At 40.1% G+C, this 23,490-nt stretch overlaps 1 protein-coding gene across 4 annotated transcripts in view; it reads right to left on the reverse strand.

The window, feature by feature from the left end:
• PIK3CB (phosphatidylinositol-4,5-bisphosphate 3-kinase catalytic subunit beta) overlaps nt 1-23,490 on the reverse strand; it is a 120,273-nt gene that overhangs the window by 43,782 nt on the left and 53,001 nt on the right. For all 4 annotated transcript variants that reach the window (XM_084847068.1, XM_084847070.1, XM_084847067.1 and 1 more), the window contains 9 exons: nt 17,308-17,491; nt 15,981-16,206; nt 13,845-14,068; nt 9,191-9,373; nt 7,614-7,775; nt 6,801-6,887; nt 4,816-5,058; nt 3,404-3,500; nt 656-786 (listed from right to left, as the gene is read on the reverse strand). In XM_084847068.1, the coding sequence (XP_084703194.1) occupies nt 656-786; nt 3,404-3,500; nt 4,816-5,058; nt 6,801-6,887; nt 7,614-7,775; nt 9,191-9,373; nt 13,845-14,068; nt 15,981-16,206; nt 17,308-17,460 (1,506 nt within the window). In that variant the 5' untranslated portion in view covers nt 17,461-17,491. The remainder of the gene's footprint in view (nt 1-655; nt 787-3,403; nt 3,501-4,815; nt 5,059-6,800; nt 6,888-7,613; nt 7,776-9,190; nt 9,374-13,844; nt 14,069-15,980; nt 16,207-17,307; nt 17,492-23,490) is intronic.

Raw genomic sequence — 23,490 nt, forward strand, 5'->3', positions numbered from 1 at the left:
TTATTTGGTCCACAGTATTCCAAGTCCTGTGACTCTTCCTCTTGCTGTTTCAAATCTAATCCACTGTCTTCAAACAGTTGCCCCTAAGGAACAGTCTCAACAATACCTGAAATGGGCTGGACCAAATAAAGCTTTATAGTGCACCTTTGAGGTCTTCTCTCTCCTCATTTCCACTTCAGACGTACACATTTTTATGATGCTAAAAACATACACATTATGGGCTCGATCCAGAGACAGTGAAGCAAAACTCTGCTTGTGCAATGGGAAATTCCTGGCTCCTCCCCACCACTACAGCTACCTACACACCGCCAAAAGCCACTCCTGAGAGTCGAAGGATCCTCTGGAATGGTGGCCAATGGGACACAAGGGGCTGTAGCAGAACAAGGAAATTGGGAGAATCCAGTGGGGCAGAAGTGCTTTTCCACTTCTGCAACACATCTCTGGATCCAAGCCTATGTGTGTAGAATAGGATTGAGAGAGATGGTGATAAACACTTCAAACTCTTCCAAATTCAGTTGACATTCTGTTGACATTTATATATTGCAAGCATCAAAAACTTCACAAGAAACGAACAACTTTATTCATAACATTAGAAAGGGTGGATTCAGAAGAAAACATGGATAACAGTAAACGCAAGTACTCCTAGCTATCTTACCTTATCAAAGGGAGGGTAATAAATAGGAAATTTTGAATACTCTTGAAATCTTATCTGCAGCACTGTTGCATTTTCAGTGAATGGATTTGTCTGTACTGTTCCCATTGGATTCAACATTTCTTCAAGTTCATCTAGATAACCAGAATATAAATGTTGTGTTTATATTTAAGAACATTTAATTGCTGGCTTGGATAAACAAAATGCAGGACTGATCTTGCTATGCTCCCCATGTTAAATGTAAACTATAAACATAGGTAGGTCACAGAAATGCCTCCAGAGGGACCAAGAGAAGCATCATAGGAAAAAGTCCTAAATAAACAGATCTTGCCTTATTTTCTGTATAATTCCAATTTAAGAGGTTAGATGAAAGAGATTAGCACATGCTGACCCCACTCCTCTAATTGTGACCTTTCCCATGTTGACTGGGAAGGTCTGAAGAGAGGCTGTCCCTGTGTTTGGCTGAATGCAGTTGCAGTCCACTGAGCATTTCGGAACCCTGCACAGAGTTTCCGATAGCAAAGAAGTGTAACCGCATTCATCTAGATGCAGTTACAGACTATTCAGACCTTCTGGTTTAACCCAGGAAGGTCAGAGGTGGAGCGGGTGGGGCCAGCACTCCCCACCTCCCATGTTCCCTTCACACTTACTGTTCCATAACACCTGCATAAGGCGTATGACACTTGATGGACTTGAAAACCAGGGAGGTTTAGAATAATGCATTGGCAGGCACGTGGATAACTTTCCCATTTGAAACCAAGTAGTAAGCACAGGTCAATAATGTGGTTTGGCACAATTTTGCCAGCAATTTGTGGTAAAGCTTTGCAATAAGGGTGGGGATTTGATTTCTGTGCCTATTTTTTTTCTTTTTCTAAACAAAGCAAGCCAGCGATTCAATTCCAGAGATGATGCTAAATCCTAGCTATACCAGTAGAAAACAGATTCAGTTATTTTATACATCCTGAACAGAATAATGCATTTTAAGAGAACTCAGAAGTAGCCAAAAAAGGAAAAATGGTCACCCAGCACAACGTGGTATAGATCCACTGAATTAATAACGACAGTTTAGACTGCAATCATTCAATGGTTTTCCTACAGATAGTTCCAACGGCTACTAGAAGTCTATTCAAATCCAAGTTATTTCATTCATCCAGCCAAAACTGCACCTTCATTTAGTTGAACAGATACTGTTTCACCCAAAGCCAAGTCAGATGAGTCAGTGAAAAACAGAGGGCTTGAAATTTATGATAATAAACTTTTCTGACACAGAAATTTAAAATACTTAGTAAAACCATATGAAATACAGGCGGTGTTCTTTATTCTGCCTTCAACTATCAACTGATTTAGTTTGAGGCAAGAATGTGAAATAAATATTAGCAATACAAATAATGGGCAGTATCCAGTCGGACACTAATACTAATGTAAATTACATTGTGCTAACATAAGGAACCTCCAGCACAGCACCAATAGCGTTTGCTGGCACAACAGGTTTTCCAGGGAATCCTGGAGCACCGGCTAATGACATTGGTGTTGTGATAGAGGTTCCTTATGCTAGCACAACATAATTTACGTTACTGCCAGTGTCTGACTGGATATTTCCCAGTGGCTCCTAAAAGATGCAAGACTCAGGAGGTAATATGAAATCTGAATTTTAAACTTCTCTTGTTTTGTGGCAGAACACACTTTTAGGTTGCTGCTCCCTTTCATACACGTGACATGGAAACTGCTGGGAAATGCTTCTCTATGGTGGAAGCTCCCTATGGTGAGAAGCAACATGAAGAAATGCTTACTATGGAAGCCATCTTCAAAAATCCCTTCACAGGTACACTAAGCGCATGGAGGGAGGCCAGACTGCACCCTCTGGCCCCACCCTGATCATCACATGACTTGCTGGAACCCCTCTGGAGACATCCTCCCACTTCTACACTTTTAAGTGCACAAATGGAGGTAATGTGTAAAGAGGCTTACAACAGATCCCATGGAGTCTCCCTACATGACTGCCAGCCAAGAAGGGGTTGTGTTGGCCTGGAAAGATATCTCATGATTTGAGTCTCTGCCTCTATTCTGGTTTGGGGTGGGGATGCACCATGATTTAGGAGAATGACATAGAAAGTGTTCCTATGCATTACATGTTCCACATGAAGCTGACACCACAGGGAAGCGTTTCCCTGTGTGGGCTTACACATCAACTGAATGTCACCCCCATCAATATTCTATTTGTATTTTAAAACCATAATGTACAAATCCTTATCTCTTCACATGCTCAGAGTACATCGCACTGACCGGGTTCAGACGATCAGTGGAGGAAAAGAAGCCACCTGTCTCACTTGTGCCCCCGCCATTTCCCTAATTAGCCTTGTCGTGGTGCAGGTTGACATGTCATCCAAACCTAATGAGGTGCATGACAGGGGTGACTCCCAAACCACCCTGTAAGCCCTACAACAAGCCATAGGTTGCAGGGTAGTTTGGAAGCCATCCCCGCTGTGCACCTCGCCAGGTTCTGATGACATGGCAACCCACCATGTCATCTGAACCAGCAACCATAGCTTCTTTTCCCTGCTGATCATACGACCCCAGCCTTTATGTAACAGACAATAAATACTGGACAGATTGCAGTCTAATACTGCACAACTTTCATTCATTTTAGAGAGGCTTCTGTGGGAAACCCAAGCAAGCCAGCTCCTCTGAAATGAATGTAGTGCTGCATGGAGGATAGCACAAGCAGCTTTTGCATCACAAGTTAAGACTTACCAGGAAAGGATGACCAGCTGTGCAGCACGAGGTCTCCAGTTTTCAACTGTCCTTTAAAATCAAACACCATAGTATTGACCCATGCGACAGGATAGTGCTGCAATGAAAAATCCTATTGTTTCAAAATCTTAAGATGCTAAAACAATACACACACACAGTGGCATAAGAGAGAGGAAAACAGTAGTTGTTAATTAAAATGCTGATTTAGAAAAATTTAGAAAGTCAGTATGGTGTAGACAGCCAAGGTGGTACAGTGGTCACGACACTGGAGGCTGGTGCCAAAGTCAGTGGGGCAATAAATCTGATCCGGGTTTCAGTCAGAACTCCAAAGGACTCTTCGCTGCTTTAGAGTTCTGACTGAAACTTGGAGTGGATTCACTATCCCACTAACATTGGAGCCACCAGCCTCCACTGGGTTAAGATGTTGGCCTAGGACTGGGAAGACCCAGGTTCAAATCCCCATTGAGCCATGACGCTCACTTAGTGAGCTTGGGCCAGTCATACTCTCTCGGCCTACCTCACAGGGTTGCTATGGGGACAAAGGTGAGGAGAGACCAAGTACGAAGCTTTGTGACTGCTTAGAGGACAGAAGAGATATAAATGCAGTAAAATAATTTTTAAAATATACACAAGTGTTTTTTTACAGTAAGAAATTAGCTTGAACAATTCCTAAAGCTGAATGTTCATAAGAGTAAAGGGAATAAATGTATTCAAACCAAACATGGTTACGGAAGCAATCCTATGGCTGCTAGACAACAGCTAGATGGCCATAGGATACGCTGTTTTCCGAGAACTGACCTCAGAGCCCGCACTCTGATCTTCCCCCACATCTGTGCTGCCTCAGAAGCAGTGTGGAGAATCCCCATTCCCCACACTCAGAAGAAGAGCGCGGAGCGGCTGAAAGGGGAGGGGCTGGGGGCATTCCAGGGAGGGGAGAGCAGATCTGCCTGTACAACACATCCTATGTGTCATACAGCAGCCTCCTCTCCCACTAGGCCCCCCCGCAGCTAGACAGCCGAAAACGGCTGTCTAGCAGAAAAAGCAGGGCAGGAGAGGCACGGAGGGAACAATCCCCCCATACGTCTCCTGCCTTGCTTTGGATAGACGGTCGCCTCTTAGTTTGGAGGTGGCCACCTACCTAGATAGGATTGCGCCCTAAATAGTATACCCTGTTAACCTGCTGGCCCGGCTTGATGAAGTGTATACAATTAGATATATTTTCCCCTTTTTGGGTCCTTGAAAATATTTCAGTGCACACGACACCCACTTTGTACAGTTCAGACTTCCAGTTTGAAGTTCAAAACTTGTAAAAAAAAAAAAAAGTTATGGAAATGAAAAGTATGCAAACATACACAGTGACTTTCCAGTACAACAACCAGGAATGTAAAGAAGAAATTAAATGAATCCATTACCATTTTCCCAGCTTTCCTAATGGTCTGGTATTTGGATGGATTAAGTGTCCTGCCTGATTTTTTATTTTTCATCACAGCATAAACCACAAAGCACAGCCTAGCCATTCTTGGCAAATCGCAGACGTTGATATCAAATTCCAAGGGTTCGTTCCAAACATGGTCATTTCTCTCAGATATTTCTGAGCTTACGATAGGCTTACAAAGGAGCTCAGTTCCATGGAAGAGACCAGCCCTGACATGAACCTGCAAGACAGACATGACAGGGAAGTATCCAAACACATTCCACAGAACTAAAAAATAAGAATGATTATTAACCTTGAAACATTTCCTGGTGAAAGAAAGAAAGAGACAGATTTGGTGCTCTTATGTTAGTATGTGCTGGTATATTAACTACATTAAACATATATGCTATCTGTGTGTATCGCTAAGAAAATCTACCGGTAATTATTTTTGCTGCTCAGGGTTAGGCATGATGTTTGGAAATTAGGAGAGGTGATGTTGCTAAGAAGCAGAACTAATCCCACTGTAAGAAAGCAAATCTATTTTACACATCTTTCAGATTATATTTCTGGGACAGGGACGATGATTCAGGTTGCCCTTTGAATCTTTGGAGGCCATTTATCACAATTTGGAAATGGATTAGATGTGGATTATAAATGAATATGCATGCAATTATTTTCAAATGCATCTAGTATATTTAGTATGTCTTCCTAATATATACAGCACCCTAACAGAGTGATACTTTGACACGTACTATAAATTATGCTTTTTCAACAATCATACTTCTAAAGTTATTTCCCCCCTTTTAATGTACTAGTGAACTTTGTGGGGGATCTGCGGTACTTTTCCTGAAAAGCAGTTTTCAAAACAGTAACACAAGCAAAAACATTGGTCTCAACCAGGTCCCACTGAATCCTTTGGAATAGTTCTTAGAACTAATGTTAATTTCCCCTGATTTTAATGGGGCTTAGTTATGACAAATCTTTGTGGATTATGCTCAGGGAAGTGTATGTATGTATGTATTTCATTTCTATACCGCCCAATAGCCAAAGCTCTCTGGGAGGTTCACAAAAATTAGCTCTCTGGGAGGTTTACAATTTTTTTTTAAAAAAAGTTTAAATCGCAGCTTGCAATGCAGCACGGAGTCCTGGTATTTGGAAAATGTAAACTTGTTGCATATGTTATTGTCCCACTTATCCTTCTTCATACGAGGCTCCACAGGTTTTCAACATCACCACCCCCTTTTTTAGAATCATAGTGCAAGTCTCTCCTTTTTTCTGCTTTCAGGAAATATATATTGGGTTGTGTCCAATGCAATGCTAGTACAGAAAGTACAAGATGTGGTGTTCTGTTATTGTTACATGTGCTGTTATCCGTTGCACAGGAGTTAATGGAACAACTAGCACAAGCAACACCTAGCATTATGAAGTTGTAATGAGTTATGAAAGCAGTGGCAGCTGGTGACTTCTTGTAACTGAGCAATAAGTTTCTACATGTTAAAGTTGAGGTCTAAAAATGTGTTTCTGTGTTCAGCATCTTTTGTAAACTAACTTCAGAACAGAATGCTTAGGTATAGGACCAGATCTAGGCTCTAAGTCTTTTATAAGCTGAAAATGTATCGGAACATTAATGAGAATCATGTACTGATGTCTCAAATTAGGAATAATTTATAACTTTCAATTTTAGTTGAATTTGCAAATCTGTAGAATAATTTTGCATATCAGATTTATGTTGCAATAGTTCTGTTTACACAAACTCTTTCAAGATGAATACAGGATCACTGAAGAGCTTTTAATTATGGTTCAGCCAGAGATTCCAGCAAATTCTCAACTGTAATCATTACAGGTACTTGGAAGAAATCAAGGTGACTATTCTAATTTAAGTTATGCACTTCTTTAAATAACCAAACCAATGCAAAAGGCATTGGAAAAATGGTTAAGATGACCAGTGGAAGCAAATCTTACGTTTCGGAGAAATTTACTTACTTTGGCAGTTTCATCCGTGTTCAATTTGCTGCCATTTACCAGTACAACTTTGAAAGGGTGGCTTATATCCCATACACTTTGAGTCACCTGTAGTACAAAGGAAACAGTATTGTGAGATTTATAGAGTCCTTGAAAAGTATATATATTCCAAAATCATGCTATTTGAAAAATCTTATAGTATACTAACAGTGCAATCCTAACCTGCAGATCTGCTGGCTGGAGCGGGCTTGGATGGGACAGAAGTGTAGAGGAGCTTCACCAGGGAAGCACACATGTTTTTTGCTATGGCCCCCCATATACCCACAGAAACTCTGTGGGTATAGCTCTATTACCAGCAATAGGCCACAAAACAGGGCATTCTGGGGTGTGTGTTAGGGTGGCCTTTGATCTGCTGGTTCCGAAGCTCCTCCATTCCCCCGAGAGGCCCCAGGATTAAGACTATCAATGATGTCAGCCTGGAGTTGCCACAGTTAATTTATCTCCCATTGGTTTCAATGGGAGGAAAAATCCAAAATAACCAAGATCTGAGGGGCCCGTTTCCAGAAAAACCTGTCTGCCAACCCATCTGCCACTTCATTCCTCCTCACTGTCCCCTCATACAAAGGACTGCTCTGTAAATCTTTAATTAAGTGTCTCTCTCTTGCGAAGAGTGGCATTTATGTAGGTTTGAATATAAACATTAATCAGAAGACATGGCCAGTTCAAGCTACATTTTCAGGTAGCCAGTTTGTACCTTCTACATATGATGCAACTATTCTAAAAATGAATCATCCCTCCCAAATAAGTCTAGATAACCCCATCCCCCAAACTCACACGTGATTTTTTGGGGGGTAGAGGAAGAGGAAGGTTGCATGATTTTCGATTTATGGCTGCTTCTATGGCAACCATTTCTTGGTCGCACATTTCTTTTATGGTGTTGCATTCAACAAGAGTCAGCTGAGGAAGAGCTCTGCTCATCACACAACGATGAATATACTGAGAAAAGAAGAGGCAACAATTATGTTATTTGCATACTGAAACTTAAACATGGATTCCTTAAAACATGTTTTAATTAGAGCAAGTACAATGTATGCTTTTAAAAAAGCAATTACACAGATAAATAACACACACTTGAATGTTTGCAATCTGCAACTCTCCTGATTCAGTTAGAAAGTGATGGGCAGGCTATGTTTAATACTTAATATTTTTTGGTGCTTGGGCAACTTGGCGCCTAGGATTCTTAAAGCCCACAGGATGGGTATAGCACAGGGATGGGCAGACTTCTAGTGTGTGTGTAGGAGGGCTGCTGTTGCACTCATGTTCTGCTTGTACACTTCCCACAGTCAGCTAGTTGGCCACTATGTGAACAGGACACTGGACTAGACATTGGCTTTTGGTTTGATTCAGCAGAGCTCTTATAGAATCATACAATAGTACGATTGGAGGGGGCTATAAGACCATCGAGTCCAACCCCCTGCTCAGTGCAGGAATTCTTATGTTCTTATGTTCTCCTTTTTTTAAATTAGGACCCAAGATCCACCAACCAGGGCCTGGTGCCAAAGACATGCATTAGAATTCAAGAACAGAGTGCCTCTGAGGTAGGGATGTACGGATTTTGTTAAATCCATTTCCTCTGTGTTTTGAAGACTGTCAGGCATCTTTTGTTCTGTCATTCGCTCATTGATGGAATCAGATTTTTTTCAGGGATGTATGAGAATTCTGTCCCACTTGCGCAAATGCACATTAGTGCAGCTCTGCATTAGTGCTAATTGCATTAGTGCAAGTGCAAATTTACATAAATTCCCCCCACCCCCGCAAAGTAAAAAACAGGTCTGCAAGTCCATCAAATCCATGCAACTTGGAAAAACCCAGTTCACTGTGGAATCTGCAGGTCAAATTCACAGAAATCCAAACCCATTTGAATTAGTTGCAGATTTCTCCAACATCTCTACTCTGAGCACTTTCTAAATCGAGGAATTTGTTTTCAGTACCAAAACTGAACTGAGCTCACAGCCGTTTCACACAAACATCTATGCCTGGTTACCCCAAGTTTTCTTCATTTCGGCAACCTATTTTTGGCAGTAGAAATCATTTCGTTGTTGCTATTGTTAATGCTGTTCATTTTATTATTGTTGTTGCTTTGTTATTGCTATTGTTAACTGGAAATTGGAAATTCTTGCCAATCTATTGCAAATCATCAACAGACCTACTAGTAGATCCTGATCTAACTTCTGCCCAGCCCTGGTATAGTATGTAACGATGTTACTAAAGAAGCTAGTTAATAAAAAAGAAGAAATGTCCTTGGGGCAAGAGCATTATTATTGGGATAACTTTTTTTGATCCCCACTTAAAATTGTTTCTACAAGTCACAGCTCCTAGATAGTCAATTTGCTTTAAAAGAGAGTGAATACCTGGAACTGAATTAATGGATTGTCCCCAAAGACATATTCCAGCCTTCCACTAACTTGCAGCACATATTCATGGGGACTGAATCCTTCATTTTCTCTTCCATGAATAGTCAAACGTTTCCGAATTGCCAGTTCATTTAACTTGATAGGGTTAATATTAGGTGACACTTGAAAACTAAATACGTCCTGTTAAAAAGAAGAGGTAAAGTTATTATTGTCCAGCATTGAAAGTGATTGATTTGCTTGTCAAGTCAAGATAATTTCCAAGTCTCCTTTGTTGAGTAAGTGAGAAAGAGGCTTTGGATGGTCTACAGCACCAGAAGCATGGGCTTGGATTTATAAACATTTTCAATTAAGGTTAATTGGAATTGATAGGCACATTATTTAAAAAGGTGTTATACCAGTTAGATAGGTCAACATAGGGTATATCAGATACATCATACAACACAAGAAATCTGCTGGTGATGTTCCACTGTGTACACAGATTGCTTTCATATCTCCTGGGATTGTCCTATTCTTTCTGCATTTTGGATAGGAGTATCAAGAGCCATAACAAAATACAATATTGCTAAGAATAAAAAAGTATTTTGTCCTATTATTTTTAAAAAATGATGTAAATATAACTGGCTTAGATATGGTGTTAGCCTTATTATGAGTAACAAAAGTTAGTATTGCAACGAATTGGGGAAAAACCTCTAGAGTTTGGGATACAGCATTAATAACTATTACTGCAATTCTGTATTCACTTACCTGGGAGTAAGTCTCATTGAAACAGGACTTACATGTGAGTAGAGATGGATAGGATTGGGCTGTAAACTTTACTTATTTTTCAAGATCATATTTTAGAAACCAAACAGATAAGTGCACTCATTTCATAATGTACTGAAATATTATTGATAATATTCAACCTTTCATATTTCAGGGTAAGACTGTCGTCTACTCCCAGGCATTTAATGTCATATGATGGTGCATGTATGCCACTCATCAAAAGGGGCCTACTATTGTATTGAAACTGTTTTTAGCTGTCTACATTGTTTTAAATTTTGTGTATTTTAAGTTTTAGGCTGTATTTTATTGTCATAAGAATTGTTGTAAACTGCCCTGAGAGCTTAGGCTATTGGGCAGTACAGAAATGAAATGAAATGAAATGAATAATGTTCTTTTAAATTCTTCATTTGGTAGTTTGCTTTCTCTTTTTCTCAGAAGGAAAAAAACAACAGACAAGGCGATTTATTTGTATCCCAATCTGCAACATTTGCCAGTATTGCTGATGTACTACCGTTGCAAGGAAACCATGCCGCATTCTGATATTATTTGGCATTAAGGGCAATATGTGGTTTATTCTAAATATACAAATTGCCCTCTTGGAAGTTTTTCAAAATAAGTCAATTGTGTTTAAAAAAATAAAAACAAGGTTTGTCTATACCTCATTGCTTCATAATAGCAGGAAGTGAAGGCACTGCTTTACTTAATACAGAAAGGAAATTATGTGTAAGTAACAGCGTTGTACCCTATACCTGCAGACTGTAGCTGTACTTGCCACATTTTTTAAAAAAATCAAGTATACTATTTAGCTCCATTGCAATGGGATTTATATAATGGTGGTCTGGAGCAACTGGGAAGAATGAGAGTAAACAAATGCCCCCCAAAATGGTGCTACATGGAAGGACCATTGTAATTAAATGAACGAACAAAAGCAATCTGTTATAGCCACTAGATTTAAAATACCATGTTTATGTGCAAGAGAAATGTAATAAAACTTATTTCAATAAAAATATTTCAGAGTTCATATTCAGATTGCCCTTGCACCTCAAAACTGGCAAATGTTACTATGTATTTAATTACATATAATATATTACTATTTAATATGTAATTATGCAAGGTAAATATTTTTCTTTGCATCAATCTTCTGAACAGTGTCTATTCTGTTATGCACAAATGCTTTTGTAAGAGCACATATGGAGCTTTCATTTTTCAAACACCCCATGATTCAAATGCAATGATTCAAAAGCAATTATTGACAAATGTAAATCATGGCCTAGGTTTCATTTCATTTTATGATGATTATTATTTTTTGTCTAGAAGCTTATTTACGTAGCAGTCTCTTGGTAACAGGCCAAACCTTGCAATGGAAAATCATAACCATAATGAAGAAGTCAGTCAAAATCAATTCAATATTTTCTTAGTTTCAAAACGTATTTGTCTCAAAACAGCTACTTTCCCTGAAGTTACAGCCAAACATTGAGGCCCTCGTAGGAAAAAGCAAATCTTCACTTCTTTAAAGTCACAAACTCAGGTTTTTGTATATGGTTTATTTTCCTTGAGATACATCTGTTTGAACAAGGCTCCAGAAAAGTTTTTAAATGTTTCAAACGCTGATGTATTAGGGTCACAATCGACATGAATGTCATGCTTGAATCCTATGCTTTGGATTCCCTTGGGATATTATAAACTGGGGGACAACAGAGATCAGGACCATGTTTCTTTAACCCAGTTATGGGGAACCTAAGGCCCAGGAGCCAAATCTGGCCCTCCTGGGGTTCCCCAGATGGCCCCACACCCCCTTCTCCTAGCCATACCTCCCTCATCTCCAACCACTGATTGTTTGTGGTGTTTTCCTGGCTTTGTGCAGTTTTCCCCCCTTCTAACAGCTTGAAGTACCTTTCCTAAGGGTAAATAATTGGCAGCAGGAGCTTTACGCTAAAATATATTTTTGTTTGTGCCTTCTCTTTGCATTTTTGATCACCACTGTGTTTAGGCAAAGAATGTTACCAAAAGATCTGGAATGTTGGAGGGAGCAATACCATGGCTGCTAGTCAGCAGCTAGATGGTGATAGGGTACCTGGTTTTCTGGGAACCAACCTTGGAGCCCATGCTCCGAGGTTGGTTCCCAGAGAACTGACCTTCCCCCCATTCTGCACTGCCTTGCAGGCAGCACGGAACGGTCCCATGCTCTGCGCTCGGAAGAGCATGGAGCAGCCAAAAGAGGGCATTCCAGGGGGTGTTCCTGGGGCGGGAAAGGTGGAAATGCTGGTACAACACATCCTGTGTGTCATCCGGCAGCCTCCTCCCCCACTCCACCCTCCCATGGCTAGACAGCCACAATTGGCTGTCTAGCCACAAATGCAGGGCAGGAGAAGCATGGAGGGAATGATACCCTCTGTGCTTCTGCTGCCCTGCATTGGATAAGCAGTCGCTTCTGAGTTCGGAAGCGGCAGCCTATCTCCATAGGATTGTGCCCTTAGTTATTCAGTTCATTGCATACTAGATAGGAATGCTATTTTAGAGTTTATAAATAAGCAGAAGAAAAGGCTGGGGTACAAATAATATTCTATTCAAAACATATCCAAGGGATTGGATGCAGTGATGCAGCTGGGTAATTTTAGATGCTAGACTTTATGGTCTTACAGGGATGGGGTTTCGATGGCCATGTGTATTACTTTATTTGTGAAGGACACAACTAAGTTCTCTCCCCCCACACACACACCTCTATTCCATACTTTACAACTGCTTCTACATTCCTGACATGTTAGAGCAAATAAACGAACACCTATTTACCAACCCTGGTGGGAAAAAAAAATACTCTGGCCATGAGCAGTTTCTCATTTTAAGCTCACTTCAATCATAGCACCATCATGACTACAGGAATAAAATAGGGTTTGCTTTTGCTGCCCTGATGCTAAACATATTTACTGGGAATAAACATCATTTTAGTGTAAAAAAAGGCTAAAATATGTACCCATGTACATGCCCAGCCGGCTGCCTCTGACTATACAGTGTTTATTTAAAAATAATAACAGAGAAAGGATCCTGTGGCAAGCAACATCAGCCCAGTTTGGCCCAGGAGCTTATGCCAGGCCTGTTTACCACTGCCCCCATCACCTGTCACTCTCTGGGTAGTCCTTGGGTTGTGAGGCCTTAGACCTCAACCCTAAGAACCAGCCTAGTTACACCACTGGTTGCATGCATCCATAAGAAGTATTTTAATGTATTTCCCCTTTGCAATTGCATACCTCCATGCCATATCACAAATGGCTTTTGAAATCCCTCTTGGTTCCAAAAACAGCTTGTTATGGAGCATGGTGGGAGCAGGGAACCTGTGTTTGAGAAACACATGTCTAATGCTCCCTTGGCCATGCTTCTTTGAAACCTGACTGCATTAGTGATGAAAGAAGGTTGCCCATCCCTGAAATTCAGCCCATGTGCCTGCCAAAACACACTGAAGGCAGGGTGTACAACCTTTTTGGCCCTGAGGGCTGCATTAGGCAGGGCCAGGGGACTGCACGCACGAACATGCACTCGCACATACACAAACACGCACACAAGCCTGATTGCCTTGCTAGCGCTAGCAAAGGGATCCAAGGTTTTTCTTGCTAGCTCTAGCAAGCTCATTGGAGCAGATGCAGGGGAGGGGTCTGGTGGGTCACCAGAAATGGCTTGATGGGCTGCATGCGGCCTACAGTTTTTGTACCCCTGCATTAAGAGGATCCTCACATGAAAAGACTACACACACATACCCAACAAAGAAATCAAACCCATAGTTTGGCTACTGGGGTGAAAGAGGAGAGGTGTGGAGCAAGTGGATGATGCAACTTGCAAGTTAAGATTATTTGAGGCAAGTGTCAAAACCTTTCCTAATGATGGCCAATAACCCTACCTGACAGTTATCAAAATGAACAGCCACAACTAGATTGCCACCATAAAGTTTATCTTGAAGGTTGTCCTGAATTGCTGGTTCCAGTTCTGGTGGATAAGTGTACTTCAACCAGTCCATCCAAGATAGCCCCACAAGTGACTGCATCTTCTCTTCACTGATTCGCCGCATCTTAATCCGGAATTCTTTGACTTCTGGGTCTTGTAGGCCATCAAATTCATGGAGACCTGAAAAGGTTTGATTAAATAACAGGTATTTTAAAAGAAAGCATAATCTTGCACCACATAAAATATTGTTACTACTTCCAGGTTTTAATGTTACATGAGCCAATGCCATGCCACAAATTCCATAAAAGTGAAGACCACCTAAGAATATATGATTAGCATTCAAGACACCCTCACACCAGGCATTTTCCACCTTCCATGGAAAAGTACTCTGCCAAGGATGTTTCAGAGATGGGACTTTGCAAATCACAATGATAGAATTACCTTGCCTTCTTTGTAATGCTGCACATTTTATGTTAATGCATATTTCAACTTTTGCAGGAAAAAACGTGAGAGCAAAATTAATAAAAGTTGTTTATTAAAAACGTTTTACACTGCAACCTAAATACACTAAGGTGGAGAGACACTAGTGTTTTATAATTCCTTTAACACTTTGGCAGATATGACTGAAGTTAGTTCAATGGTGGACTTATCTAAGGCCTTTCTACTTTAATGTTCATTGAGAGACATGTGGCGCAAAGTCAAGCAGATACTAAGGGTCATGATTCTGCTACCCTGAAAAGTATGAAGTACAAAAAAAATTACCCTGAAAAGCACAAAGAACTAGTCTTTCTTTGTTTAAAAGGGAAACTGTCCAGTCATTCTTTTTGAAATAATCAGTTACAAAAATCTAAAAAAGAAGTGCTTGCGTCAGTAGAAGCCATTGTCAGTACAGACAAGTTAGTGTTTAGTTTTCTGTTGAAATCTAAACAGAACTTGCAGTTTTTGTGCTAGGGGTAACAATTGCCCATTGTTTTGATGAGAAGCATGGCCTGCCTAGTGACTATTTCTCATTTCAATATACAATTGCAAAGGAAGAATACATTTAAGCATTAAAAATATGTTTTTAAACATCCAGTGGTAGCTGACTTATCCTACAGATTCTGGCTTCTACAAAAACACTGGACTGCATATGGCAAGATGCCTGTATAAATGATACCTATTAGGGAACATGCATTAAGACAGTAGAATCAGAAAAAATACACCGTAAAAAACAGAACAAATATTATCTCACACAAACCATATTCTTAGATGCTTAAGTTCACAATTGCAACCCATGCAATTGCCATCATTTGCCTAGGATGCCTCCCCCATCCCTGCCACAATCTGCCACAGGTGGTTGACTGTTGCAGAGGGTTATCCCTGGACTTGTTTTCCCTGTTAAAAAAAAAACCATGCATGCACAGAGGGATCAATTACTGTCACAACTAAGATGAAACCTGGGTGTGAGGGAACATGGTGGTTGCAAGGAATTACTCCCTGGAGAGAATTGTATACCTAGAAGAATCACCTCCACCATGTGACTGAACTTATAAACCACTGAAAAGATGGGGAGGAGTAACAGAGGCTTAGTATGGCCTCAGCCCTGCATTCCACAGCTGTAGATTGGGAGGCTTCACTGACACTTTGTTTGGGTCTTCTTATGATATGTTCTGATGTCAACCAACCTGAAAGCTCTGTAGAACCTGGTGGCAGGAAATAATTTCCAGAACAAACAAAAGCACATGTTCTCTTGGGAGAAAAATAGTATACTTAATTGACTTATGAAATTTTCAGATTTCTGAAAAGCATATTTAAAAACCCAGTCTTTTCATGCTATGCTGAGACGTAGTCAGGGTTCTACATTTTTACTCATCACAGCCAGTGATGAGTAACTATTTCAGGGGTTTTTTCATGCTGTTTACTAGAACAACAAAATACACATACAGAAACAGGACATGCCCAGGCTAACTGCACCAAGAAAGATTAATCCAAAATAAAATTAAGCCCAGCCTCTTTAAGGAAAATGTCCATTAGGTATTTTTAATTCACCTCAAGTAAATGCTCTTTTAGTGCCATCTCTTCCGCACCAAAACCCAAGAACATTAACATTTACCTTTTCCTATCAGGACACCTATTTTAGAGTCGAATTTTTCCCCTGGGTCACAGCTTCTTGTAATTAGTTGAAGGACAGGAAGAAATGGTCTAACATCACAGAGCCTTCGTGTCTCATCCTCCAGTTCCTCACGTACAGCTGTTTGGTTCACACAGGAGAACATATAGGAGTCGATTTCCATAAGAAGATGAAACAGAGGGTAGCTGTGTGCTTGCTTCCATAATAGCTGCAAATAAGTACAAAGACTGTGACAGTAGGTTTTGTTCACAAAACCCACTCAGTAGGAAGTAACATCTCTGTCAACCTCACCCCCCGCCACACACACACACCATCAATATCACTCTTGCAATCCCTCACTCCAGCACAAACATGCTTAAATCAAATACAGCTGATCATTGATCAAATCTCCAGACAACAGTGGTAGGTCATGCATCTAATTTAAATTGAACAGCTATTTTGTTTTGTTTTAAACAACCTAGAGAACACTGGACTTAAAGGAAAACTAGTTCTCTCTGGTGTAAGGACTGTTCTAGTACAACTTGTCAGAAATAAAAGGTACACTTGTCAGTGTCTTTATGTTCGAGTGAAAATTTCTAAAGGAGGCCACCTTTCCTGAATTGGTTCTTCCGTGTTCTCTTTAATAGCTAGCTCACTAAGGTTGTCTTAGGGCCGCCTTCCCTACCCAGCACTCTGCTGATCTTTTGGACTTCAACACCCATCAACCACAGCCAGCATGGCCAATGGTCAGGAATACTGGAGGTTGTAGTCCAAAACATCCGGAGGGGCCATAGGGCTTTGAACATGCAAGTACTGAAAAGGAAATGAATTTTAGGTAGGTATAAAGTTCTGCATCTGTCAGCCACTCAGCTAGCAATAGTTGCCATCTCAATAGAACAGAATCTGCCTGACCATCTTCCATGTTCACTATAAATGGGGATGTAGGATTTCTTCACAACTGCAGGACGAAGAGGGAGTTGATTGAGCAGGTAGACTCCCTGTAACATCCCTGCTCATGAATGCTTCCTGAAAAGTCCATAGGAATGACCTGTTCCAATATATTGTTTTTATACTGCTCTTCCACTATAGTCAGTGCAATGAAGAGAATAGAAGTCATGTACACGCTTCCATAAAAACAATGAGATGATGCTCCCAAGCAACAAACATTTCATAGGGCTCTGCCCTTAAAGCAAGGCCCTTAAGTCATGCTTCCAATATCAAATGTAGTTATATAGTCCAAAACACCGTGCGAAATAATGAAGTTATATGATAAGCAAAAAGCACTTCAAAAAAGTCAACAGTAGGTAATTTAATAGCATGCCAGTTTTACCTGTTTGATATGAGAGATAGTGGCATCACGAGGGACATCTAGACTGATGTAAATTCCAGTGGGAAGCAGGCAGTCTACAGAGATTGAGCCATCCGCTGCTATCTGTGAATCTACTGCCCAGATGTCCAGGGCATCTGCCATGGCAGGAGGCATAACAGATTTTAAGTATCATAACCATGTGGTCCTAGGAAGAAAGAAAAAGTAAGACTGAATAGACTGGAAAACTGTCAGGTGCTTTGGAATGGTAAAACAGGATTCTAGCAAATCCTCGCTTACAGTGAAGATGCTGTGTGCTTGTGGACACAGCCCATTTGCTCCCACTTGGCTCCTCTTGCTAAGGGAACCGTGGAACGAATAAGGTAAGAAAGGAAAGGATTGCAAAGGAGCAACAGGCTGAAAGAAGACTTTTTCATTGTTTTTAAAACGTCCAGTCTGGAAGGCATTTTGAAACCAGGAGTCCCAGAAGCCAAAAACGTACATGTACAATATATTGCTGTGTGACTTCAGAGTTGTGATTAGAAATTTTTACAATGAAGAGACTGTCAGGCTGTGAAATTAAGAGCAAATGCAAATTACAGAATATTTTGCTCAAAGGAACATGCATTAAAAGAAAATAAAACTACATGATGCCGATTAAAAACTTATTAAACTGAAAAAGCACAGAAATGTGATTAGGAGATGCAGAAATAATAATCAATAATCCTAGAAGGCCATAGGTCTGTTTTGATCTATTTTCATAATAAAACCAATAGTTTAACTAACAAAACCAGTTGTCTTGTATCATAACATGGAGCTATAAAGTCAGAGTCAACATGAACAAAAGCGCAAATGCATCCACATTAAAATAATGTCTGGTTCCACAGTATACCTCATATATACTTTCTGTATAATTCAAATTATAGCTACACAAATCCATCCTTATCCACTAATAACTTATAAATGCAGCATTATAAATTATATCAAATTGCAATTACTAGAACATATTTACAAGCCCTGATATTATTCAACAACCATTATTCTCCAATAATTATAAGTGCAAGTAATATAAATTATATCAAGTTGCAGTTACTAGAACACATTTACAAGCCCTGATATTATAAAACAAACATTATTTTCCAATAATCTGTATTGTTTTGTTGCAGCTCTGAGTTTGTTACCTGTATATGGTATATTACTTAATTAGAAAAATGTGATATTTTGTTAAGTGTTGATATGCTACTGAAAAGTTTCATATTTATTGATTTGCCATTATGAATGTGGTATAGTATTCAGCTGCCCTGTTTATTGTTTAGATATACATTACTGTGTCTATATTGCAGCCTTATAAATAAGCTGCAAAAGTTACTGGCTTGATTTTTTTTTTAACTAGCCAGCTGGGGGCTGGTAGAAGAGGGACGGAGACCTGCATTTCTATGCTGGATGGAGAGGCAGTGGCTTCCTCTTCTAGGCGCCACTCGATCCCTCCTCTGCCACCCCACTTGCTTGCCTGCATGAAATTCCTGGTCACCTACAGCTACCAGGCCAGTGCTTAAATACAAGGGTACTATACAGACTATAATTTTGATACTTTTATATGGATTATTTTGTACTTATTGTCAGCTGATTTCGGCTTCCTTTTGGAAGGAAAAGTGGGATAAAAATATTAAATGAAATTATCATATATTTATTAATTTCTTTTGAGAGATGGAATACCCTACTTTTCACTTCATTAGTCTGGTTCAGTATCACTGCTGAATTGCAAAGATACAAATACTACATGTAGAGCGGGGAAAAAAAACCCGATTGGTTGACGTCTCTGTTTTGGGAGTTTCCCCACATATTTCTTTCCTTTCTCATATGCTTCTGCTTTCATAAACATATTTTGACTGGCACTTGAGGTAATGTAATGAATTTGTTTGCCAGAAAAAGGCTGAGCATAATACTGGAATATTATAAGCAGTTTTCTTTCAGATTTGTTTGAATTCATAAATATTACATTACCAAGAGGACAGCAAACTATAAGGAGCATAGAGGTTGTGATCCAAAGAACTTATCTGAAAACATATCCATTGTCTTGTGTATCCCCCATAGACTTTTTACTTTCACCTTTGAAAAGCAAATCCCATGCTACAGCACAAGATTTTAGAAAATGTTCTCCTGTTTCAAATTGTGGGATGAGGTGGCCACTGATGTTTAAGAAACTTAAATGCAAAGCCCTGTTGGATACAGACTGACACGGTCCTTTGGATCCCAGCCAGAATATATGAAACATAAGGAAAAGCTAAAGTAACAGCTATGTTTAGCTTAGAGAAGAGAGAATATCATAGCAGCTTTCAAAAAACTAAATAGCTAGTATTTTTTCTAAAGGGGGAAAAGAAGCAACTAGAGCAACTGGCGTTGCAGAGATACTCACATGCAGAAGAATGAAAGCAAAAGGGGGGGGGGTCAAAGGAAAACAAAGCAAGAACCATTTGGCAATGTGTTTCAGGGACATTTTAGGTCCAGTTTACATGTGCAAAGGGAAGAAAGCAGCTTCAAAATGCCAAACTGTAAGCTGCCCTACATAGCAAGCCATTCATGACAACTGCTCTCCACATAGCCCCAGCAGTTTTCGCCATATTACTGCATGTTGCAATAACATGATGTAAAGTCACTGAAACAACATGGGGGAACTACCATCATGGAAAGCATGTTACATGGCTCCTCTTCCACATAGTGGCATTTTTCTAATGGCTATCATGTCCAGGAGAGAGCGGAGGACAGGAAGGCCTGGCGTGCTATGGTCCATGGGGTCACAAAGAATCGGACACGACTTAATGACTTAACAACAACAACAACAATCATGTCCTAATGGTATGTGTGAATCTGACATAATCCTGTAAACAATCCTGCTATCAAGTGGTATCTGATGCCTGTTGAACTTGGCAGTATTATGACTTGAGAGTGGTTTCTAAGGTTAAACATTTCTCAAATGTCAGGAACACTGAGCTGACTCTCAATTAGCCCAAAATGATATCCCTGGAAATTAGTGGGTTCACTGTGGGTGAGTGGCACAGTCCCCAAACAGGATATTCTCATAAAAATGTATACCTCTTTTTTGTGGGCACTGCTTTCTACACTTCTGATTTATTATTTAATCATGCAACCAACAGTGCAGGAAGCTGCCAGAAGGGAGAGTGTCCCAAGTGAAGATCAATTTGCAAGGCTTTAATCAATCAGCATTTGGGAGCATTTCAAGTAGTAAAGATGCAAATACAGCAGAAATGAGTTAGCATTTCATTCATAAATGAAACAGATTAGCTCCTTTCAGAAATGGCACCCAATTGCCATTCTAGTTCCTGCCACTTGCTGACAGTATAAAGGTCAGGGAAGCAAGTATTTATACAAAAAATGGCATTTGTCATAGCCATGAGACTGCTGTGAGAATGAATCACAGGCCAAACTGTATAATGCAAGGAGATGTTGGTGTGTGACTAACCCAACACCCTCACATCCAGCAACTGAAACAGTGCCAAGAAGCCATTTATGGCAAATAGTTACATGAGGGGAATTTTAAACAGTACCCAGCAAAAGGGGGGGAAAGTCTGCTTGCAAGTATTTATACCTAATGAGCTGGTTTGGATGGCATGATAAGCCATGAGCATATTTTAATCAGCATTTTTATATTAATAGCAGATCATTTTGCAAGAGGTAGTATTCTTTGGGAGAGGGAGGGGGGAAATGTGAATTCTTTTACATTAAGAAATTGGAAGATGGCATCTCTTCACAGACAATGTAGTTGTAATCCAGGGCTAATCCACCTTTAAGTATAAGCCCATCTTTGTAAGGTAAAATAAATGCACACAAGCTTGGATTACAAGTAAATTGTTGTAGTTCTTTCCATTCTTAATGTCAACATTTAGTGTCAGCTTGCTTGCCTCTCCTCCTCTGCCATGGCCACACAGATCAGAAGCATCTGCCTCCAGTTTCTACTAACCACAGTTTGTCATTACACTCAAATCAGGAACTGTGGTTAGTTTATCTATGGTTTGTCTGAAGAATCCAGGACCATAAACCATGGTTTGAAGTTGCTTGTTCAGACAGACTAACCGCAATTTCTCCTGGTTAGGATGATATGGCAAGCTGATTAGTTGAAAACTGAAGCAAATTCTTCCAATCTCCTCTTCGTGGGCTGACCAGAGGACGAGAAGGGAGGGGAGAGTGCATGATCCTGAAGCTCACTCATATAGTACTAAACTATAGTTTGGTGTTATATCCAAACTCAGCCACTGAATATGAGCAGTCCTGCTAGTGAGTTAAACAAGCAAATAATCTGGCCTTCAATGTAATGAATTGTCTTGTCATATCTGATGATGTAAATATGCCAGTAAGATTCACCTCACATTTTAATACAAATAAATACAGCCCCTTAGCATTTTATATGAAAAAACACCACTGTTTTTTTCTGGATTACTCTTATCTGAAAAGATCTAGTAGTAGTCATGCAAAATATACACATTTTGTACAGATTTCATGCTTATGAATTATGGTTAACTTTGGAAGAAAGTTGACGTATACTGAAAGCGGAATCATGCCATTTTAAGATAGACAACTGGAGCTGATAAACTTTGGTCCTTTTCCAGTTCCAAGGTTTAAATCTGTAGTACTATGCATACTTATCTCAAATACTTCTGAGTAAATATGCACAAGATTGCGCTGCACATCTCCTAGATAGCTGCCCCTCTTGAATTCAGTGGGACTTATTTCCAAGTAGACATGTGATTAGGCTTAGTCCAGCATGGCCCACCAAAGCGTTGGGTTTACCGGAAGGCATTATGAGTTTTATACTAGAACAAACATATACTGTCTTTCTTTGAAGGAGTATATAAATAAATAAAAACAAAATGGCTTAACACTGACTGGAACACCTGCCTTTGTTCTGTCTACCCCTTTTAAGTTGTCCTGAATTTGCTACCTAATTAGCCTATTAAGAGTATTCATTGTATGCTCAGTACTAAGTACAGCATCTTATTTGCTCCAACATAATAGAAAGGGGGGGGGGGAGCTGATGCCTTTTGGAAGAATATGTTGGATAGCTTGCATCTCCATGGTCAGCTACAGTTTAGAGGGCCAGTAAAGAATTATATCTTATTAGGCTCAAGTTGCCAATGTAGCAATGTTCACAGTGCAGCTTCAATCACAATACAGTATTCCAAGTAGGTATCACAGATCAGTCTCTTTCTAGGCTGTGTCAGTTTTGCAAGCATTAATTCATAAATCCATTCCATCCTATTTCCACATTAATCTGCGAATATAATTCACATGAACATTAGGATTTAAATACATATTTGAAGTACATAGATCACAGTTAAATGCATATTTGAAGTACATAGATCACAACATAACTCAAATCTCGCATGCTGCATTATAAATATGGTTGGTATTATTCCTGATCCTTTGGAAATTGTTACAACATGGCTACCATATTTCAAACAACATGCAAACACAGCCAGGTCTAAATCTCTCGTTTGAAATATGATTGCTAAGCCATTGTTTAGTGCAATGGGCAAGAGCAGGAATGAGCTGCAGTGAGCTTCAGGTTTGCACTTTCTCTCGCTTGGCCAGGATAAGCATGGAGTTAAGCTTTCCCTTAAATGCAGTTAGTTTAAAACAAACTAACTTCGAAGTGTGGTCTCTTGTCATGATTGGATCACTTTTAGGGCAGTTTTAGACTGACTGCTGGCTTAAACTTCTGCAGGGGTGGCGGACCAAATAAAATGGTCCACACCAGGTGCTTGGTGGATCCGAATGGAGTTTTCTGCCTCATCTGTTGGTGATACTGTCAAAGCCTTGGCTGATCTGTGGTATACGGAAATGGCCCAGGTGGCTGACACGATCACTCCTAAGTGCCCTCACCCCCATGGTAGAGCCAGGTTAGCTCCCTAGTTTGGCAGGGAGCTAAGGGCAATGAAACAGGAAGCAAGATGGCTAGAGCGCCATTGGAGGAAAACTAGACATGAATCTGATCAAACAAACTAGAATCCAGTTGGACACCTACTCTGCGGCAGTGAGAGCAGCAAAGAAAGCCTATATCTCTGCCACCACTGTGTCCACACAAAATACATCTGCAATGCTTTTCTGCACCATGCAAGGCCTTTTTCACCAGGATCCTGATTTCACCAGGACCCTTTCACCAAGAGGGCCACTATGAACAGGCGGCCCTCA

The sequence above is a fragment of the Heloderma suspectum genome, chromosome 3 (genome assembly GCF_057233095.1).
Source record: "Heloderma suspectum isolate Gila_16-S chromosome 3, 16-S_ref, whole genome shotgun sequence".
Classification (NCBI taxonomy): Eukaryota; Metazoa; Chordata; class Lepidosauria; order Squamata; family Helodermatidae; genus Heloderma; species Heloderma suspectum.